Raw genomic sequence first — 19,749 nt, forward strand, 5'->3', positions numbered from 1 at the left:
ATGAACTGATCAGTTGTTTACTTGGGAGGAGCGTTGTTGGGAGCCATCCACGTTAATGACAGTATGGTTGAAAGAAAACCGCAATTTCTGAAATGGAAACTTTTTGAAAATGGGTCAAATTTGACTCGAGGACACGAGGACACAAAATAGTGGCGCTAGTCTAGCTTTAAAGCTGCAGTACGTAGTCTCTGTCTCCCCCAGGAGGAATTCTACGTAACGGCATCAAACCTGTCGGCCCGTCCACATGATACAAGCCTCCCGTGATCACTCACCCACGCAATATATGAGATGTGATCCCGTGATTCTTGTGCGATCTTATCATATATCGCAAGAATTGGTAGACTGTTTTATTTAAAGATTATGTTTTGGGTATTTTAGTTAATAAATATTTTAAAAATAGGACCGCTGAAGACATGAAAGTAGGGAACGACACGCAGCAACAGGCTGCAGGTCGGAGTCGAACCTGCTGCCACTGTATTGAGTAGTAATTCATGGGCGCCCGCTCTACCAGGTGAGCCATCCGGGCGCCAGGTTAGCATAACTCCCCGTCACACACCTGTGGGGGACATCACAGAAACATGTTAACACATGCTAGCCGTCTGTTAACGTGTCATTGTCATGTCATGTGGGTTCTCCATGTTTTCATACGTGGAACATATCAGCTTTTATTTTTAAATACATATAGATTCATGGAAATTAAAAGCAATGAGTTGATGTGTGAAACACTTGTTCCCAGCTGATTTGTTTTGGCTAGCTGTTGTCTCATTGCTGGCTGGAAAAAAAAAAAAAAAAAAACTTGCACAGGCCCATTGAGTATTGCAGTTTCCATAGCAACAGCGTTAGTGATGGAGAGTGGGTTGGTGTTGGTGGGAAGGAGCGAGAGAACGACAAAGAGTGGGAAAGTGGAGCCGAGTGTGTTACCGGAGGGGAAGCTAGGACGCGAGACACACGCAGGAGGTTTTCTTTGTTTACTGTCACACTCATTCATGCATCCACCCCGCGCCCCTCCTCCCAGGTGGAGGGACAGTGACGCTGGCTGCCTGACTGTCTCCTCTCATCGCCGGTCCCCCACCCCCTCCATCCGTCTCCCACTACAGCTGGACAAGCCAACCGCTAACCAGCTCGACGCCCTCTTACAGGACAGGGATTTGAAGATTGCGTCCTCGCGTTTGTAACCAGATGTAGGAGAGGATTATCCCGAGGTCTCCTCCATCTTGTTTCCAGCCGGTGGGGGGGGCTGCAGAGACAAAGGAGGCAGAGAAGAAGAGGCTGTGGAGGAGAGCAGAGAGGGATCACATGCAGCTCAGTGAATGAAGTGTAATTAGCGCTAGAGAAAGAGAGAGGGGCGGGGGGGAGGTCACCTGTGGATGTTGAAAGAGGAGGAGGAGGGGGAGGAGGAGGAGGAGGAGGAAGAGGATGCAGGCTTTCTGAGGAGCTGCACCATCACCCGGCACATCCAGAAAGAGGGGAAGGTAGATGCTCCGCAGCAAGTGTTTCACTGTGAAAGGTAAGCTGCTGGGGGAAAATGTGGAAATCCTCAGGGGATAGAACCAGTGTGTGTGTGTGTGTGTGTGCATGTGCATGTATGCAACTCTTATTGCATGTGTGTAATCGTACTGTACATGTGTCTGTGTTAATGAGAATGTGACCATGACCATGGCGTGATGTAAAAGTCTTGGGTTCGGGTTTAAGAAGGTCCAGCCTTTCTCCCAGAGATCTACGTGTGCCACAATCTGGTAAAAATTAGTAAAACTAGCATCTAAAAAGTTATGTTTCTGAAAAGACAACATATTTTAAATCAAGTTGTTAAATTCATGTCGAGGCACCTTCAGACTTGGCACTGACCTGTTGCCATCTGGATCCTGTGACTCGCTTCACGACGCTCCACCACGCCACACGCTCTCATGACGTAATGGCAGCCGTCAGGGTCACCACGTCACTGCAGCTTCTGTTTTTCAAAATCATATTTCTGGGAAGTACACTTGTTGCCTTCTCTCGGAAACAGTGAGGGGAGAAGAACAACATCAGTCTCACGGCATGTGTTTTAAGTCTGGAGCTGGAGTCGTGGCGTGGTTAGCCTAGCTTAGCATAAAGATTAGAAGAAGGAGGAAACAGCTAGCCTGGTTGTGTGCAAAGTTCAAAATGCGGATACGGATTATCAGATATAATATCTAAACCTTGGTGAAACTAAGGTCTCTGCTCCTGTAGAAGGTAGAAGTGCGAAAGAAATCAACCTTGTTTGAGGAAAACGTTTAATTTGTGCTAAGGAGGTGATGTGACAAGCTTGCTGCATGAGTTGAATAATAACCTTTTCTTATTTTTATTTTATTTTTTTCATTTTATTATTCCAACCCTTTATTCTAACCTTTTCTCTACGTGAGCGATGCACAGCGCAAATCAATGAAAATCCAAAATTAGTCAATGAGAAGATGACGTAGCATTAAGAGCGACTACAGTAGAGAGTAGTATGAAAGGCTGAAACTCTGCTTCGGGAGGTTGGTTGGGGGGGTGGGGGGGGGGCAACACAGGACCTTCACTCCGAAGACCAGGGATCGTGTCCCGTTTTACACGTTTCCTAAACCCAACTGTCCCGTTCTTTTTCTCCTAACCCCATCCCTAACCCTGTTTCATTCAAGTTGTCCACTGGTGGAGGACTTGTTGGACCGTGTCAACACGGCGTCCCTCTTTCATTCCTTCAGCTAGCGTCTCCAGATGGTCGCCGTGGCGATGTTTTCTCATATCCAGAAACCCGTTGACACCCAAGTATTTGATCATGTTTAAAAGGAACCGGGTTTCTCTTTCCTATCGGGTCTGCAGCCCAGCGAACTGTTGGCTGGTTGGTTTGTGTAGGCCACAGTAACCATAGCAACGCACAGAGCTGGCCAGAAAGCGATGGGGGGTGGTGGTAGCTCAGTCAGTAGGAGAGGGTCGCAGGTTCAAGTCCCCATACAGACCAAAGTATGGTGGTGGACTTGTGGCTGGAGAGGTGCCAGTTCACCTCCTGGGCACGGCCAAGGTTCTCCTGAGCAAGGCACCGAACCCTTAACTGCTCGGGGTGCCTTTCCATGGGCAGCCCCCCCCCCCCCCCCCACATCCCTCCTTTAGTGCATGAGCACGTGTGTGTAGTTAAGGCCTGTGTGTAATAACCACAGACTGTTTATTGTAATGTCCCATTTGCAGGATTAATATATTAATATTCCAAATGTGTTAAGAATGCCTCCAAAACACAAATGAAATGAATTGAATATCCCACATGTCCTAGTCGGAAAAAGGCCTTATTCAGAATATCCTGTATCAAATTTGGAACATTTTCCTATTCTGAATATTAGTGGAATATTAGTGTGCATGTGAATGTACTCAGTGTCATCAGGGTGGACCAACTGATGGTGTGTGTGTGTGCCTGCTGCCACCAGCAGAAGTCCGGCCTCTTCACACAGGAACTTCATCCAGTTTATTAATCTGGGGCGACACTCTAGGACCTGATCACCTCTGGGTGTGCAGCACAGCTGTGAGTTTTCTCTTTCCAAAGTCTCTTGTGGGTTACTCGTCATGAAGGCTGATGTCTGTTCCAACGGGACCACCGATGGGGGTCTCCAGGTTACCTGTGTGGCCTTTTGTTTGGGTTTCTGGTAATATGAATCGCTAAAACACAACATCACCGGGCATGACAAGGCTGGGTCCTCCACTTCAACCTCATCAAAGGTTGGGTGTAAATACCGTACATATCCACACTCCTTATATTTCCTTATTCATATTTCTACTCTGATATTTATACTATTTGTGCAACTGCAACGCAGAGTTTTCCTTCGGGGATCTATAAAGTATTTCTGATTCTGATTCTGAAAATGCTGTTTCTGTTGATATTGTGCTTACATTGGACTTTATTAGCCATCATCATCATCAGGCATTCATCAATATTAATTTGTGTTTATTCATATACACTAATGTATGTACTGTATAGTCCAGCGTAGAACTGTCAATGGTTTACAGGGGCACAAGGAGGAGGAAGAACAGCCCCTCATTTTTGGCCCTTGGGCCCTCTGTCAGGTTTATCCGGCCCTGTTCAACAAGAGTAGTTTTTTGGGGCCTAATTTTAGGCTGATATAGGAATCTAGTCTGACTTAATTGGATTATGACATAACTGAATCTAGATAAAACATATCCAAATTTCATCTTCATGTTTTGTTTGAAATTACATTTTGAAAATGAACCTATTATTATTATGAGGCAAACCAGAGAGCCAAAGTCATTCTTACACTCTCGATACAAAATTGCCAAATTAAAAAGTGCATGCTGTGGGAGTTTCCTGTGTCCTGTGGATTAGACGTCCACCCTCTATGTTTTCTTTCTTCCTAAAGGTTCTCCATGGCAGAGGCCGGGCGTTCTGTGTCACAGCTGTGCCCACTAGGGGGGGCTGTTTCCTTGGAATCTACCCTCTCTGGTCAGTCTTTCTTTGCGGCGCCCAAAAGCTCTACGGAGGCTGCTACACCCTCCAGACTGCCTGGAGAACCAGGTAACACCTCCCAGGAGGAGCCCAAGGGAGCTGTCAGGGACGTCTGTAAAGAGCGTTTAGCAGCTTCTCCTACCAGAGAAACTAACTGCAGCAGTCTGAGGGCCGACAGAGAACCTGGTGAACCGGAACGAAGCCAGTCTGAACACTGTGAGCCCCAAAGGGTCCCCAGTCACCCTCCTAGTCTGGCTGAGACACATCCGACCTCACGTCACCATGGGACAGTCGTGAATGCAAACAATGACAACCCTCTGGCTGGCGGGACCGAGAAGGGCATAAACCCAGCTTCCCTACCAGTTCACAGGAGTCCCTCGGACACTTTGCCTCTGGTCATACAGGGAGTAGCCCCCCAGGCTGCAGTCAGCCACATGTGTGGACTCGTGTACCACGGTGGAGATAACAGCACCCAGGAGGCTGAGAGTCACTCTATGTTAGCCTGCAAGCAGCCCATGCAGCTGCAGCAGTGCAACATCATCACCACTATTTGTCGAGGGGTTAACAGTGGAGAAGGTGTTGCCCGCCCCCCCCACAGCCGCTGTGTCTGTGTCCCGTTGCCCATGGCAACAGCCGAAGTGGAAGGTGTTGGGGAAAAGTCCCATCTTCCCCCTAAATGTGACAACAAAGCACTCTGCTATGGCTCCTACAACCATCATGTCAATTTTGAGGATACCTTTGCTGCCTACTGCCATCCCCAGCCCATCCCTGCCCCCCCCCAGCTGCTGCCACGCCCGGCAGCAGCAGAGCCTTCAGTGACAAACCATCTGGCCCTGCCTCGCCTCATCTCCTCTGTCAGCGAGACGGGCCTGGATGCCAAACACCTGATGCGCTGCTGCAATCTCCACTGCTCTTGGATCAGCATGCTTCCTCCAGGTGCAGGGCAACAGGCCCAAAAACACTTTGGCGGAGAGGAACGCAGCAGCAGCCCTGTTGGCCGCGTCATCAGCCGGGACATGGGGACTATGACAGCGCACAAAGAGCTGAGGGATGTTGGGGTGCAGACAGGACAGACTGTCCCACCCCATGTGTTCCCCCAGATCTGTCTGGCAGAGGAGAGCAGGAGTGAGACCTCCTGCAGCCAGACATCAAACACTGATAGAGATAAAGGCAAGAAACCGGGTGGAGCCTCTAAGTCCCCAGTGAAGGAGGTGATGTGGGATGCAGAGGGGATGACGTGGGAGGTGTACGGGGCCTCTGTGGACCCCGAGGAGCTGGGCCTGGCCATCCAGAAACACCTGGAGCTGCAGATCAAGGAGACAGCAATCCATGCGGCCAAGCTGTCCCGTCAGGACAACAACACCACCCGGCAGGGCGGGAACACCAGCTGGAAAAGAAAGAGGAGCAGGGTGATGGGCTCCTTCCGAACCCCGGCCTGCTGCACTCGCAGCACTACAGCAGTGGACTAAGTGACCACAACCTGAACACTGTGTACGGCTACAACAGCCTCAACTCTGGTAGGAAGGTCAATGGAAGATAGAATGAATGATATATGGAAGGGCTTGTGAAATGTTGATTAAAGTTATCGTTATGAAAAAGGAAAATCTTAATGACAGAGTGCTGGAAGGGAAACTTATTGTCAACTAACAAGAGCTTTTTCATCATTTTGTTGTGTATGGTTAAATATTTCTTATATTTCCTCAATATAAGTATGGAAATCATGATTCCTGCAGCTGTGCACTGCCAGTGTTTTACAGGTCTGTCTTCATAATAGACACTTACAATAAGTACTACTCTTGTAAACTGTATAATGGATCTGTGGAGAGGGGAACATCATCTATTTCAACACAGAGACACCTCAACCCCCGTAGATTTTCCCTTAGTGTCACCCTCAGGAAAACTTTAACCCCACTTTTGGGAAGGCTACGGCTCTAGGACTAGCTGCGTCATGATCTACACTAACTGTCCAACACTTTAGTATAATTTGTGGGGGGAAATGAACATTGCATCTCTCTCTCTCTCTCTCTCTCTCCTGAGGCAGATGATAGCCCAACTGTTTGAGATTTCTACCTGTTCATATAAGGTTTTTCCCTGCCGCTCTCGCACTAAGTGCTTTTGCACTTTGGAGGAATTGTTGGGTCTCGGTAAATGATAGCGTGCGGTTTAGACCCAAAGTGTCCCAAGATAACGCCTGCTATGATTTTACACTATAAATAAAATTAAATTGAATTAAATAGCAGCCTATGCAAATCTTGTTATTCTTGGCTATAACATTTACACATGGGGAAATCCATTTGTGCAGAAACTATAGTGACACACTGTATGAATACACCCAATAATAGTAATTGAAAGCATAAAACCCATTGAATTTCTCCGTATCACGTTTACATAATCCAGACATGAATCCACTCCACGTTATTGTTACAACTGCATAGCTGATGTTAATGTTATACCGCACGTATCAGCTCATAAATTGCTTAGTCATGTATCAGAAACACCAGTAATGGGAAAACATATAATTAAAGTGGTATTAAAAAGCTAAAATTAAGATTTCATACATGTATACAGCAAAGACAATAAAACTCCTGATCAGAGCGTCACGGTGAGCCACTGTGGGATCCATTAGGGATCTGTGAATGAAACATTATTGTTCATTAGGTTTATTCATATTCATATTTTCAGGGTAAAAATCTAGTTTCAGAGACTCAATGTTTTGACGTCAATCCCTGTAATTGATTCCATGACCTTTTTAGTAGAAAAAAAGGAGTTAATGAAGCATGTGGAGATTACTTTGTCAGTTTTATTTCATGTGAAACTTAAATATTTTTCAGTGTAAACTGTATGTTGTAAGTATATATATATTTAGTAGTAATATAATTTACAGATATTGCAATGTAAGACAGACTTCAACTTGTGAAACAAACATTGAATGTATTCCTGTTTTCTTCAGTGATGCTGACCTCTGTTATTCATATTTTCATTTCGTCTGTTCCAAATTGTGTGGAGCTAAAGTCGTTGCCAAATCTGTTGTGTTATCAGTGTAGCTATTGGAAACAGTGTGGACCAAGAGACAAACAGATAGCCGGAAGTTGAAATGAACCATGGGACATTCGGAGAAATCATCTGTCACTTTGGGGAAACATCCGCCACCTTCCCCAGATGAGAACATGGAGATCAGTTCAGTCTCTTCAAGTCCGTTGCAGAGATAGGCAGCAGGTCTAGGAAGTGTTCATCATAAAGCCTGGACGCAGACTGCTAGCTTAGCTCCATCATAAAAAACAATATGCCTTAATGAAGTTGCGGTTGTGAATAATGTTGTACCTTGGATTGTGGATCTAACTGTTTGCAGATGACACTGTTATTTATCTTCTTATCTGACAGGATTTCTTTTCTGTATTCTCCAACACACCAATACAGAAGGCTACACAACGTTATGGTAGAGAGATGCTGACACATAAAAACGTTCTATATTGTGTTAAGGTAAACTTATGTTATTTGAGGATCTTATGTTATGGTGTGTTACATTATAAGGAACTACACTCTGTGTCACTGGGGCTGCACAATTAATCAGGGCTGTAGTCCGGACGACCTTTGTTGAGTCCAAGACAAGTCCAAGACCAAGACTAGTCGAGTCCAAGACAAGACGGAGTTCAAAGAGGTTAGAGTCCAAGACAAGACCGACCGCGTCCAAAGAGGTTTGAGTCTGAGTCAAGACCGTGTCCAGGAAAGGAAAAAACAGTATCATGACAATCATTTTGGGTTTCATTTTCCCTCCAATATTATTATCAACATAATAAAGACACCTGGACTCGGACGAGACCAAAAGCCCAAAAGCCATATCTGGCAAGACCAGTGGCCGAGACCGAGACAAGTCAGAGTCCAAATACTAGTGAGTATGAGACAAGTCCGAGACCATAGAAAAACGGTCTTGAGTCCGGACTCGAGTCCAAGAGCCCTGCAATTAATTGCAATTTTATAGAAATTGTGATATGGACAAGGGTTAGGGTTAGGGTAGTCCTACAGACTGAAGAAAAACCTCCTTGTTTGGTAAAATCCTTGCAGCAATCACAGTATAATGAATAACATTTTTGAAATTTTAACATTTCTCGATGAAAATGAGAATAACGACACAAAAATGGTCATTGCTCGCAATATCGCAAATCCGATTGCAATATCAGTCGAAAGAATCGTGATTAGATGTTTTCCTCTTATCGTGCAGCCCTAGTGTCTACTGGTTGAGATGAAGGACGTCCATTGGACCAGACGACCTATTTCACACTGTATTCTCTTTCCCCTTTGTTTGCTCTGTATTCTGCGTCATACATTACGGCTGCTTTGGAAAAGAACTGCAGCAGTAATTTTTGTAGTTTTGTGTGTGTCATGACCCTCCATAGATATATCTCTGGTTTCACACAGGAAGTAATGCAGAATGTCAGCTGAGTGTTTATCAGTTGAAAGTGTTGTTAACATGTCTAAATTGAGAGGAACTTGCCGAAAATCTTTATGCCAGCAATAAAAATGACTGAAACCCGATGGTGATTTTCTCTTCTTTGCTCGGTGGGTCAAAGGTCAAAGGTTCTCAAACACTAGGGAGACGGGGGATAGTTGGAGTGTTTTTGGACATTTCTGTCTGTCATCTTGGATCTCTTTTAAGGCAGTGGATTTAAAATGTGATACAAACTAATTTCATGTGTCTGCTAGAAAACGATGAAGCTGCTCTGAAACCCAAACCAATTTGGAATGGTTTACTCTCAAACACAAGCAGTAAAATGATACAATTCACCCCATAGTCTGGGTTAGTAGTACCACACCCTGGGCTGAAATGTAACATCATGAAATTAAGATTAGGACTAAAACTTGATGTTGAAACTTCTTTTCAACACACTTTTTAACATGTGCATGTGTGAGTGTGTGTTTGTGTGTGTTTGTGCGTGTGCGTTTGTGTGTGTGTTTGTGTGTTGAGAAGCACTACTCAGTCCATCTTTCTTTTTCAAGACTGGAACTTAAGGAAAACACATAAGTACAACCAAAATGTTGCTTCTACACTACGTAACCCGTACTCTTGTTACAGCTAACTCAGACTATTGTTGCCAGTTTAATTTACAGCTAACAGCTAAAATACGATTACTCAATCAAAAGATTTAACTCATGTTTCAAATTTAAATAAATCCCTCATTGAATAAATCATTGTCATTATTGCTTTATTAGTTATTAGACAAATGACAATGGACTGTCAAAGTGGGATAGAATCAAATCAAATTGTAAGTTTGCTTCAGTAAATGTGCCAATTCGATTGAGAAAAACTGTAAAATACCACATAACTATTATTTATCTATGTGTTGGACAGCTTATTGTGATTGTTGGTTGCTCTATTTTGCACAGTGTGAAATGAAAGTAATACGATTCAATGGTAAATATCTTTTTTTGATTGAATGATATTTTGAGTCAGTGCATTTGTAAATGACTAGAACACGCATGGATGTTGTATCCTTGCTGAAGATAAAAGGGTTTTGTCCACACCGTCCACTGTATATGTATTCATATTAACGAGCACCACTCCACACCGGTTGGTGGCAGTAATGCGCCACGGGTGGGTGTCATGTGACGCAGTCAAAACTGGAGCGGAAGTGTGGGCGGAGCAATGCAGACTTGGACATGGCAAAATGGCTGCGACCATGAGCAACGTGGAAGAAATTCGGAATCGAGTAATACTGGGGGAATTTAACGTGAAGAATGTAAGTCATTTTTCTAACAGTGCTTTGGCGACAACATTAGCTTAGTTAGCTGCAGCGTCGGGGCTCTGAGCTGCCGCGCGGAGCCGCGCGAGCCACTGCGCGTGGACCGGGCAGTCAGTGCTGCGAGCTGTAGCTAACAGTAGCTAACAGTTAAAAGAGTATGGGTAACGTAACAACCGTTTCTTCCAACCTGGACCATATTTACTTATGTTTTTGTGTCTATGTGAGTTATGGGAACTACATTCTTTGACATTGGTCTGGTTTTATGTCATACTGGGGCTGTCGGCAGACAGCGAAACAAGCTAAGTGTAACCTAGCTAAGTTAGCACTGGTCCAGCTTGTATTTACCTTCTCAAAAGTGCTCGTTTTGTCACTGACAGGCTCAGATTAATATTCATATCACATATTAAGTGTCTGACAATATTATGGACATGACTTCTAATGAGGCCCACCTTTCTTTTAGAGTTAGATCCTTTCATTAAACCTAACATCATCCTCCAAGTTGCGTTCACTAAACCCACCAGACTCCATGTAAATAAACGTAAAAGTAATTTTAGCATCGTTAAATACACTACAATCAGTTGAGGAAAAATAAAACTATGAAAAGACGTTTTGGGTCTTTCCAGTTATCCATACATTTCATCTCTAGTTTTGGTTGAAATAACAGTACTCACGGTACTATTTTCCTCTATCATTTGACACACTCTACAAAGCTTTTCCCGTCTGTTCTGTATCTACCTTTACAACTAAAAAAGTCTCATATCAATATAAAAATATATCCCCCAGCCCTATTATTTAAAATGATACAGTATCATTTTTTTCATGACCATTTACAATGTAGTTTATCACTGAATAAACTATGAATGGACACATGTGGAATTATGTGTGTAATAACTGAAAACAGGGCTTCTAGTTTCTTCAAGTACCCTCCCTTTGCTTTGATTACTGCTTTGCACACTCTTGGCATTTTCTTGATGAGCTTCAAGAGGTCGTCACCTGAAATGGTTTCCCAACCGTCTTGAAGGAGTTCCCATGATGCTCAGCACTTGTCGGCCCTTTAGCCTTCACGCTGCGGTCCAGCTCTCCCCAAACCATCTCGATTGGGTTCAGGTCCGGTGACTGTGGAGGATCAGCACGCCATCACTGTCCTTCTGGGTCAAATAACCCTTAAACAGCCTGGAGGGGTGTTTGGGGTCATTGTCCTGTTAAAAAATAAATGATGGTCCAACTAAACGCAAACCGGACGGGATGGCAAGTCGCTGCAGGATGCTGTGGTAGCCATGCTGGTTCAATATGGAAGACCAGAAGACCTTCTGTTTCTCAAAATCAATATTGAATTATTCAGTTTACTATCACAAAATACAAGTCAACGTTCAGCTGTACATGTACACGTCCGTTCTTCAAAGCTCCCAATGGCTGGAAACTCCGGGTGTGACGCAAAGAAATTACAAAAATATATTGAACAGTTTGAAATAACTTTAATTAGACTAGAATGTTTGCATCCATGTGTCTCCTTTTGTTTTATTGATTGGCTGATTGTATTTTGTTTTCAGGTTCATTCATCAGATTTCCCTGGCAACTACCCTGGCTATGACGACACCTGGGACATGCAGAAATTTCAAAAGGTACAAGTTCCTCATTATTATTTGATAGCTGTCTGTAAAGAATAGGGCCGGGTATCGTTAAAAAATGTTCAACACCAGGGCTGATACCAATGCTCTGACTTAGATACCAGGGTCCTAAACGCTAATTGTTTTTCAATACCAATTTTATTAAACAAAAAAGAAATTACAACATTACCACACAAATCTTATTTATTTTCCAGCGTCTACTATGTGAGCCATCTCTATGTAACGTAGAGTTTTTCCTGCGTGTCTTTACAATGTATGACATTAGACAGATTATTAGGTCTTGATGATGGGATTTACTCTTTTGGTATTGAAATTGGGTGTTTAAATTAGTCATTATTAATACTTTAAAGGCAATTTGGTCGGTGCCTAAAAGAATCAAGTTAGGTACCCAGCCATAGTAAAGCAAGAGAAGTTTACATTTCTCATGCTTTTTAATCGGAACTTCCTCTCATGTATTTTGGAATTATACAGAGTTCCCCGTAATAAATAAATACAATGCAAATGCATACACGAGAGAGTTAAAGGCAGCATAATTACAACTATTGCACACAGCCCAGTTCTTATATGGTCTGGCGTACGTGGGAGGGGCAAGCCGCCTACTCTAACTGCTTCTCTGTCCAGGCAGGACGTTAAAGGGGGGTGCTTGTCATTACCCGGTATGGCGTGCAGTACGTGCAGCTGATGTATTTGCATTTGTTGGAACTAGCCGTGCGGTTCTAAACGGCCTCTTCTGATCCGGCCGAGTGCTTGTGGAGCTTTAACAAATCCAAATTTTACTGTTATTTAAATACAGTTAATTGCCTCGGAAATAATTGTGATTAACCATATGTGTGTCAGTTTCAGTCACATTTTAAAATGGTTTCATCAAGTTTTACTTTTTTAAAACAAATTACAATTTTGAACAGATCCCAGTCTTAAAACGCCTTTTGGTTGTATTACTGTTATGTGACCCAAATAATGTATAACACAGGTACACAGCTTTTGAAGTTAACCGCACCTCTTCATTATCATAAAACATTGTATTGTAACATAAAACTCATAATTAAAAAAATAGCCATACCACTTAGGAGCCAAATTACAGTTAAACGAATATACAATGACTATGTCAATCAATTGCGACAATTAGACAATTGTGTAATACTTGCCCCAGGCCTATGAAGACATGTTCTCTGTCTGCAGAACTTCAGAATAGACGTGGTGCATCTGGATGAGAGCAGTATGGAGTTTGACATGGTGGGAATAGATGCAGCCATCGCCAACGCCTTCAGGAGGATCTTACTAGCAGAGGTAGCATTTCCACTCAGTCGTGTTTTATCATATCTGTACACCATGTTGACATAAGATGTTAGAATTTTTTTTTTTTTTTTTTTAGCTCTACATACTACCATTTCTATGTAAAATAGTTTTTTAAAGGCCCTGACACACCCAGCTGACTAGGACATCGCCTCACGTTGGCACACGTCATCTCTGTCTTGGTCTGGCTAACCAGACTGTCCCTGTCCCGGTCTGTCGTCCGTCCTCCATCCGTCTCCCTACGGTGGAGGAGCCGAGGAACCGTACAGCTTGCTGTTGGCCCGTTAGCTAACGTTAGCTGGCTAATTCCACCCATTTAACGTGCCTTCATCCTACGCTGGTTACAGAATCTGGTAGTCTCTCATGAGTCAGAGAGAGACTGTATAGTACATAAGTTTATTGACATCAGTTTATTTTGTAATGTGTAGGTATGTAGAGATTTATAAAAGACTTGTTGTTAAAATAGACATACCTACACAAGTAGTGACGTATAGCTCTAGAAGACAAACGTTAATGGCAAAAATAGATATTCCAGTCCTGTTTTTAGACGGAAGATTCCGTAGCGTAGCTCAGCGTCGAGCCAACGAGGGCAGATGGCCGCCGTGGTGTGTCAGGGCCTTAGTGAGTTGGGTATAGAGCCTAATGCGATGAAATGGTCCATTTTGTTCATCAGTTTCTAAGAGAAAGTAGTCTTAGAAGTTTTTCATTCCATGCAAATATTTAATTATAAGAATTCATACTTGATGCTATTTATTGATTCCCAGGGGAGAATTACAATTTTAATTAAGTGAGAGCTTTGCCTTATTCTTGGTTGTAGGTGCCCACCATGGCAATAGAGAAGGTGTTTATCTATAACAACACATCCATCGTCCAGGATGAAGTCCTGGCCCACAGGTTGGGCCTCGTCCCCATCAGAGCTGACCCTCGCCTGTTTGAGTACAGGAACACTGGTAAAACCACACAGTGAGCCCTTCACACACATGACAGTAGACCGCCCCGCTCCCACTTCACTCTGCCGTAAGGGTTCACCTAACACGCCTATGAGTAGGTTTGGATAGCATTTGGTTTCCTCAGTATCAAGTATTGAATCTGCTTATCAAGTCAGAATCTCTTGTAATCACTTGTGGACGCTAATTGGGTTTAGCTTTTTCAACATCGGCAAGTAACTAAAGTTATAAAACACCTAAATCAAAGATTTAGTTCACATCTGTAATCATCTTTTTACACACACACACACATACACACATGCATATATGTCTGTTGCCATAATTAGCTTTGCTTAGAACCATTTTTTTTTTTTTAGATTCATAACAATGATTGACCAAAAAATTCTGTTCAAACGGTACCACCGCTCTACATCTTATCCGTTTCCATCAAATCAGAATGAAAGCTGAAATTTATATATAGTTATGTTCTTCTTTTACAAATGAAATAAATGTCAGACCTAGAAAACTTTTAGTTTTCAGAAATGTCTCATGATACATTGTCTCTAGAAGTGTATTATTCAACTTATTTTCTTAAAGAAGGAAAAGAAAATCATAATACACAATACTATTTATTGGCAATACTTTAGAATCCCCAAAAATAAAAAATAGCAGTTCATATCCAATCTGCAGGTGTCGGGACAGAATCAAATCGTGTTCACGACTGTTGTCATTAAATGTCAAGGATTTTAAGTTTCACATCGTAAGTTTGTATTTTTATACATTTTATTTATCAGACCTTTAATGTATTTTGAAGTTCCCCTGTTCTAGTGTAAATACATATATACAATATATATAGTGTCATAAATACAAATAACTAATGTTGGGGAAAACTGTTTATTTTGTAATGCGTTTCTAGATTTTTTTAAATTTTTAAATATATATATATTGGATTTTCAAATCAAAATATTTGTATTGGCCTTAAAAATCCAAAATCGGCCGGGCTCTACTTTATATATGATGCAAGGTGTGTGTGTGTGTGTGTGTGTGTGTGTGTGTGTGTGTGTGTGTGTGTGTGTGTGTGTGTGTGTGTGTGTGTGTGTGTGTGTGTGTGTGTGTGTGTGTGTGTGTGTGTGTGTGTGTGTGTGTGTGTGTGTGTGTGTGTGTGTGTGTGTGTGTGTGTGTGTGTGTGTGTGTGTGTGTGTGTGGCGTGTGTGTGTGTGTGGCGTGTGTGGCGTGTGTGGCGTGAGTTCAACCATGTTTGTTTATCTCAGGTGAAGAGGCTTCAGAGGAAGAAGGTTCAGAAATAGACACAATCCAACTGCAGCTGAAGATTAAATGCAGCAGGAACCCCAGAGCCAGCAAGGACTCCTCGGACCCACGAGAGCTGTATCTGAACCACATGGGTAGGTCAGCTGACGGTAGTGGACTAACTATTGCTATACAGACTTACAAAGCCTAACCCTAACCCTCGCCTCAGTTTATTCCAGGGACATAAAGTGGGTCCCCATTGGGAACCAGGCAGACGTGTTTGCAGACGCTGTGATCGGCCCAGTCCACGATGACATCCTGATAGCTCAGCTACGGCCTGGACACGAGCTGGACATCGTCATGCACTGTGTCAAAGGACTTGGTATGAGCTTTACATTTGACTGTAGAGATACTGGGAAGGAACACGGGCATTTCTTAACACATTAGTATTTTTTTGTGGCCTGTATGCGTTTCCAAAAAGCACTTGAGCATGAAAGTTTGTTCTCGACCTGAGATGTTTCTGTAGTTTACAGGGTTTCCACAGGGTCTTAAAAAGTCTTTAATTTCAAAATCCAAATTTTAGGCCCTATAAAGTATTGTTCGAAGTCTTAAATCATTTTAAACATGTTTTTAATTTCCTACGTCAAAGTAATGTAACCTCTAATGCTAAGTCAAATGTTCCTTCCACGCTGAAGAAAGTTTTTAGTTTTTTAAATCCTGTGGTGGTGTAGTTTTTTCTAGCTGGTCCAAATATAATTCACTGTACTACGGTTACAAATGAGACCAACAGTCAACTTATTTTGCCAGTCTAGGCACTGAGGAACTCTGGGAATCAGATGATGTTTCCGGACTCTGACAGCTGACTTTGTCTTTGATGTTGTGACAGAGGTCTTAAATTTCATTCTTAAATTTGACTTGGTGAAACATGTACATATCCTGAGTTTAAATATTTGTGCGACAGCTCATCTCAGTCCGGACCCCCATATGTTCTGCTGGTTTTCTCTGTTCAGGGAAGGACCATGCCAAGTTCTCCCCGGTGGCCACAGCCAGCTACCGCCTCCTCCCAGAGATCACCCTGCTGGAGCCCGTGGAGGGGGAGAAGGCCGAGCGCCTCAAACGCTGCTTCTCACGAGGAGTCCTAGACATAGAAGATGTTAATGGTAAGACCGACTGGCACAGTGAGTCGACTACACGCATGAACTGTCTACCTGAGGACCGGACTCAGCACATATCCACCTTAGCAGCTGGGAGATGTCTCTTTCATCTAGGAGGTCCAGGTTTAATAAGTAGGGATGGGACAATATGTTTTGATTCTTTCACAATACACCGGGGCCAGTTTGATTTGTATTGCGGTTGACATTAACAGCCAGAGAAAATCTCCCCGTGGGCCTCAAAGCGGCCGCTTCCAAGAGACCGACAGGAGAGTGTGTGATGTACGTTTCTTTACATGTGGCACTTTTTATCTAAAACGATATCAAAATATTATTTTGTTTAAAAGATGTTGAAAACAACAGCCTACCTTGTTTTATTCAATGTGTTTTAATTAGAATTATTTTCAAGTAAAATTATTTTCTTTATGAAAAAAATATTTAGCTTTTATAAAGTGTTTTTCAAAAAAAGTGAGTCTTGAAAAAGGGGGAGGTCATCTTATATTTGGGCCAACACAGTATATAAATTGGCCATAAGAATATAGCTTTTTAATAATGAAATAATCGGTTGTTTTTTAATTATTTTTTTTAGTCCACTAGATCATAGCAGAGAAATGTATGTAATGTTTTTAGATCAAACTGAGGTTGACCACGTTTTACTTTGGGGACATAATTTTAAGTTGGACACGGGTAATCAAATTGCAATATATTGAGGAATATTGCTATATATTTAAAGTATCGTCAAGTGTCGTGATATCATATTGTGAAGCCTCTGATGATTCATCCCCAAAAATCTTAAAAATAAACGTTGCAAAAAAAAAATCACAAAACGTACATAAGTTTTTAGATTTTCCCCTCACTCCTAATGATACGGAAGCCTTCAGTGCCTTGTGAAATATAGAAGAAATGTGTAATGCTCCAGTTAAAAATAACACCAGTTTCCTCAATTATATGACTTTTTTTTTTTAAATAGTTTTTGGGACTTTTTCAGCCTTTATTTTGATAGGACAGCAGAATACATTAAAGGGGAGAAAGGGGGGGTGAGGCAAAGTGTCGTAGTGGAACCCAGGCTCGCTTCATCAAGGAGTAAACCTCTAAATGTGGGCGCCCACTCTACCAACGGAGCTATTTGGGCGCAACATAGATTTATAAAGTCCAGCAGTGCGCAATCATGAATGTCAAGATGTTAGGATAGTGGTCTGTAGTAATTCATCTGTCTTGTCCCGTCCCGTCCCCCCCCTTCAGGGAAAAAGGTTGCCAAAGTTGTGAACAGTCGCCTGGATACATGCAGCAGGGAAGTCCTCCGACACGATGACCTGAAGAAGCTGGTGAAGATCGGAAGACTGCGAGACCATTTCATCTGTAAGTTCACTGCTTCCACAAGGGTGCTCACACTAAAAAAATCCCAGTGAATGGAGACAATTCAACAAGTCACCAGTCACGTTCTCTTTGTATCATTTCTTTGAAACTCTCTGTTGTGGTGAAATAGGAATGTCTTAAAGAGCCCCTATTATACTCCTTTTCAGTGTCATGTTTGTACTCTTCGGGTCTCCTAGAGGAGGTTTACTGCGGCTCCTCCACCTGAAACACTCTAGGTGCTTCTCGTGTCGCCTAAATTTCCTCATTGACTCCTCCACTTGCCTTCCTTACTTGCGTCTTAGTCCCGAGGAAATCATGGGAGGAGAGATCAAACGAGCAAATGTGTTTCAGAGGGATGAGACGGCCTTTCCCCTGAAGGACATGAGTTTGCCAGCTGTTTGGGCCGAGTTAGCAACTCCTTCAGCTGCATGGCTTCCAGGAAGTCTGCTCTTGTATCCTTGTTCATAGCTCCTCTTTGATCCCTCCTCGCTCTTTGGGGCAGAAATAAGAGCTTTGAGGCGGCCTTCACTGAGGAGGGACAGAACCACTCCGGTTCAGTCGAGGAGCTGTCAGATAAGGCCCACGAGACGCAGCCTGTGTCTGAGCTCTCGGGCCAGTCTTCCTGAAAAGCCCAGCCTGCTCTGATTGGTCGGCTGGCCCACTCTGTGCAGATTGGTCATCCAAATTCAAACAAGCCACTAGGCGGACTGTCCTTGCTCAGGCAGCACCAATGGGCAGCACATATGAAAACCTAGGCTGGCTTCAGTCAGTGACGTCACTGATTGAGGAATTCTAGTCAAGAATGTGGGCAATGCGTTTCAGGCAGTTAAAGAAAAAGTGCTATCTGTGGGGGGGAGAGCTCCATTTGGAGTGAAATCCTTTTCTTTTTAAAATATTTTATACATCTATATAACACTCTAAATGACAGAAACAATTATTAAAACAAACATAATCGGGTCTCTTTAATGCTTCTCCATGCAGCAGTTTACATACTGTAGTTATCCTGTGTCCTGTTCATGGATCTCTTCCTCTAATACAGTTACTGTGGAGTCGACTGGCATCCTGGCTCCAGATGTTCTGGTCACAGAGGCCATCAAAGTCCTCATGACCAAGTGTCAGAGGTTTCTCAATGAACTGGACTCTACTGACATGGAGTGACGTAACGACTGAGCATGCTCAGAACCACCACAGAGGATCTGATGCTGAAATATTCCCCAGTATGGTTGATACTGTGCTCTCAATGGCTCTGTTGAAACTTAGAAAAACCTAAACTGGATTCTTTAAGAAGCAGATTTTGTCATGGTGGTCAGACTTGCTTGTAAGTATGTATATACTGCGGTTTCTAGTATTTTGTATACAATTCTTGATTTTCCTCAAATAAACATGCTGAAAAAAGTCACCAACAATATCTACATGTCCTGATGTACAGTACAATGGAGATCTGCTCATTAAAACATCATAGGAAGCACATGTATGACTGCTTCATTATCATAAGTTCATAACTAACTGCTTACTGTGTGTCAGATGTTTATCAATAAAGCATCACTAATGGCATAATTAATTCTATTATTCCATAGAAAGCATTTTCATGTCATTTTTTATTATTGCCAGCACAGCATGTATATATGTACACACAGCATATTATACTGGATTTGATGTATTAAAGGGTGACTACAGTTTTATCAACCTGGACCCTATTTTCCTATGCTTTTGTGACTTATTAGAGCAACAATATATGACATTGGTCCAGTATAAAGCAAGAAATCTGCAGTCGGCACTGACTAGGCTCCACTTAGCACCAACTGCAATGTTTAATTTTAAATGAATGTAGCCCTCTGGCAGTCTGGCACACATGGGTGCTCAAGCTCTGGAGCACCCGACTGATATGGCTTGGTAAGTGTGTACGCAAACCATCACACTCTTTGAAATTCGACATAGGGACAACCATAACCCTTTAAGAATTGC

At 42.8% G+C, this 19,749-nt stretch overlaps 2 protein-coding genes across 2 annotated transcripts; both read left to right on the top strand.

Moving 5' to 3' along the window:
* The first annotated feature begins 957 nt into the window (after window positions 1-957).
* si:dkey-191g9.7 lies at window positions 958-6,533 on the top strand. Its single transcript, XM_034898183.1, has 2 exons — window positions 958-1,507; window positions 4,359-6,533. Exons 1-2 carry the CDS (start codon window positions 1,368-1,370, stop codon window positions 5,911-5,913), a joined length of 1,695 nt encoding a protein of 564 aa, XP_034754074.1. The 5' UTR covers window positions 958-1,367; the 3' UTR covers window positions 5,914-6,533.
* A 3,513-nt stretch (window positions 6,534-10,046) lies between these two features.
* On the top strand, window positions 10,047-19,367 carry polr1c (RNA polymerase I and III subunit C). Its single transcript, XM_034898191.1, has 9 exons — window positions 10,047-10,179; window positions 11,733-11,804; window positions 12,990-13,097; window positions 13,921-14,053; window positions 15,301-15,432; window positions 15,507-15,659; window positions 16,288-16,437; window positions 17,671-17,787; window positions 18,824-19,367. Exons 1-9 carry the CDS (start codon window positions 10,108-10,110, stop codon window positions 18,940-18,942), a joined length of 1,056 nt encoding a protein of 351 aa, XP_034754082.1. The 5' UTR covers window positions 10,047-10,107; the 3' UTR covers window positions 18,943-19,367.
* The last annotated feature ends 382 nt before the right edge of the window (window positions 19,368-19,749 follow it).

Source organism: Etheostoma cragini, chromosome 17 (assembly GCF_013103735.1).
Source record: "Etheostoma cragini isolate CJK2018 chromosome 17, CSU_Ecrag_1.0, whole genome shotgun sequence".
Classification (NCBI taxonomy): Eukaryota; Metazoa; Chordata; class Actinopteri; order Perciformes; family Percidae; genus Etheostoma; species Etheostoma cragini.

Coding starts and splice junctions, on each gene's coding strand:
- polr1c (XM_034898191.1), top strand. CDS start 10,108: ATGGCTGCGACCATGAGCAACGTGGAAGAAATTCGGAATCGAGTAATA. Junction 13,098..13,920: donor GGAGGATCTTACTAGCAGAG/GTAGCATTTCCA, acceptor TCTTGGTTGTAG/GTGCCCACCATGGCAATAGA. Junction 15,433..15,506: donor GCTGTATCTGAACCACATGG/GTAGGTCAGCTG, acceptor CCCTCGCCTCAG/TTTATTCCAGGGACATAAAG.
- si:dkey-191g9.7 (XM_034898183.1), top strand. CDS start 1,368: ATGTTGAAAGAGGAGGAGGAGGGGGAGGAGGAGGAGGAGGAGGAAGAG. Junction 1,508..4,358: donor CAAGTGTTTCACTGTGAAAG/GTAAGCTGCTGG, acceptor TTCTTCCTAAAG/GTTCTCCATGGCAGAGGCCG.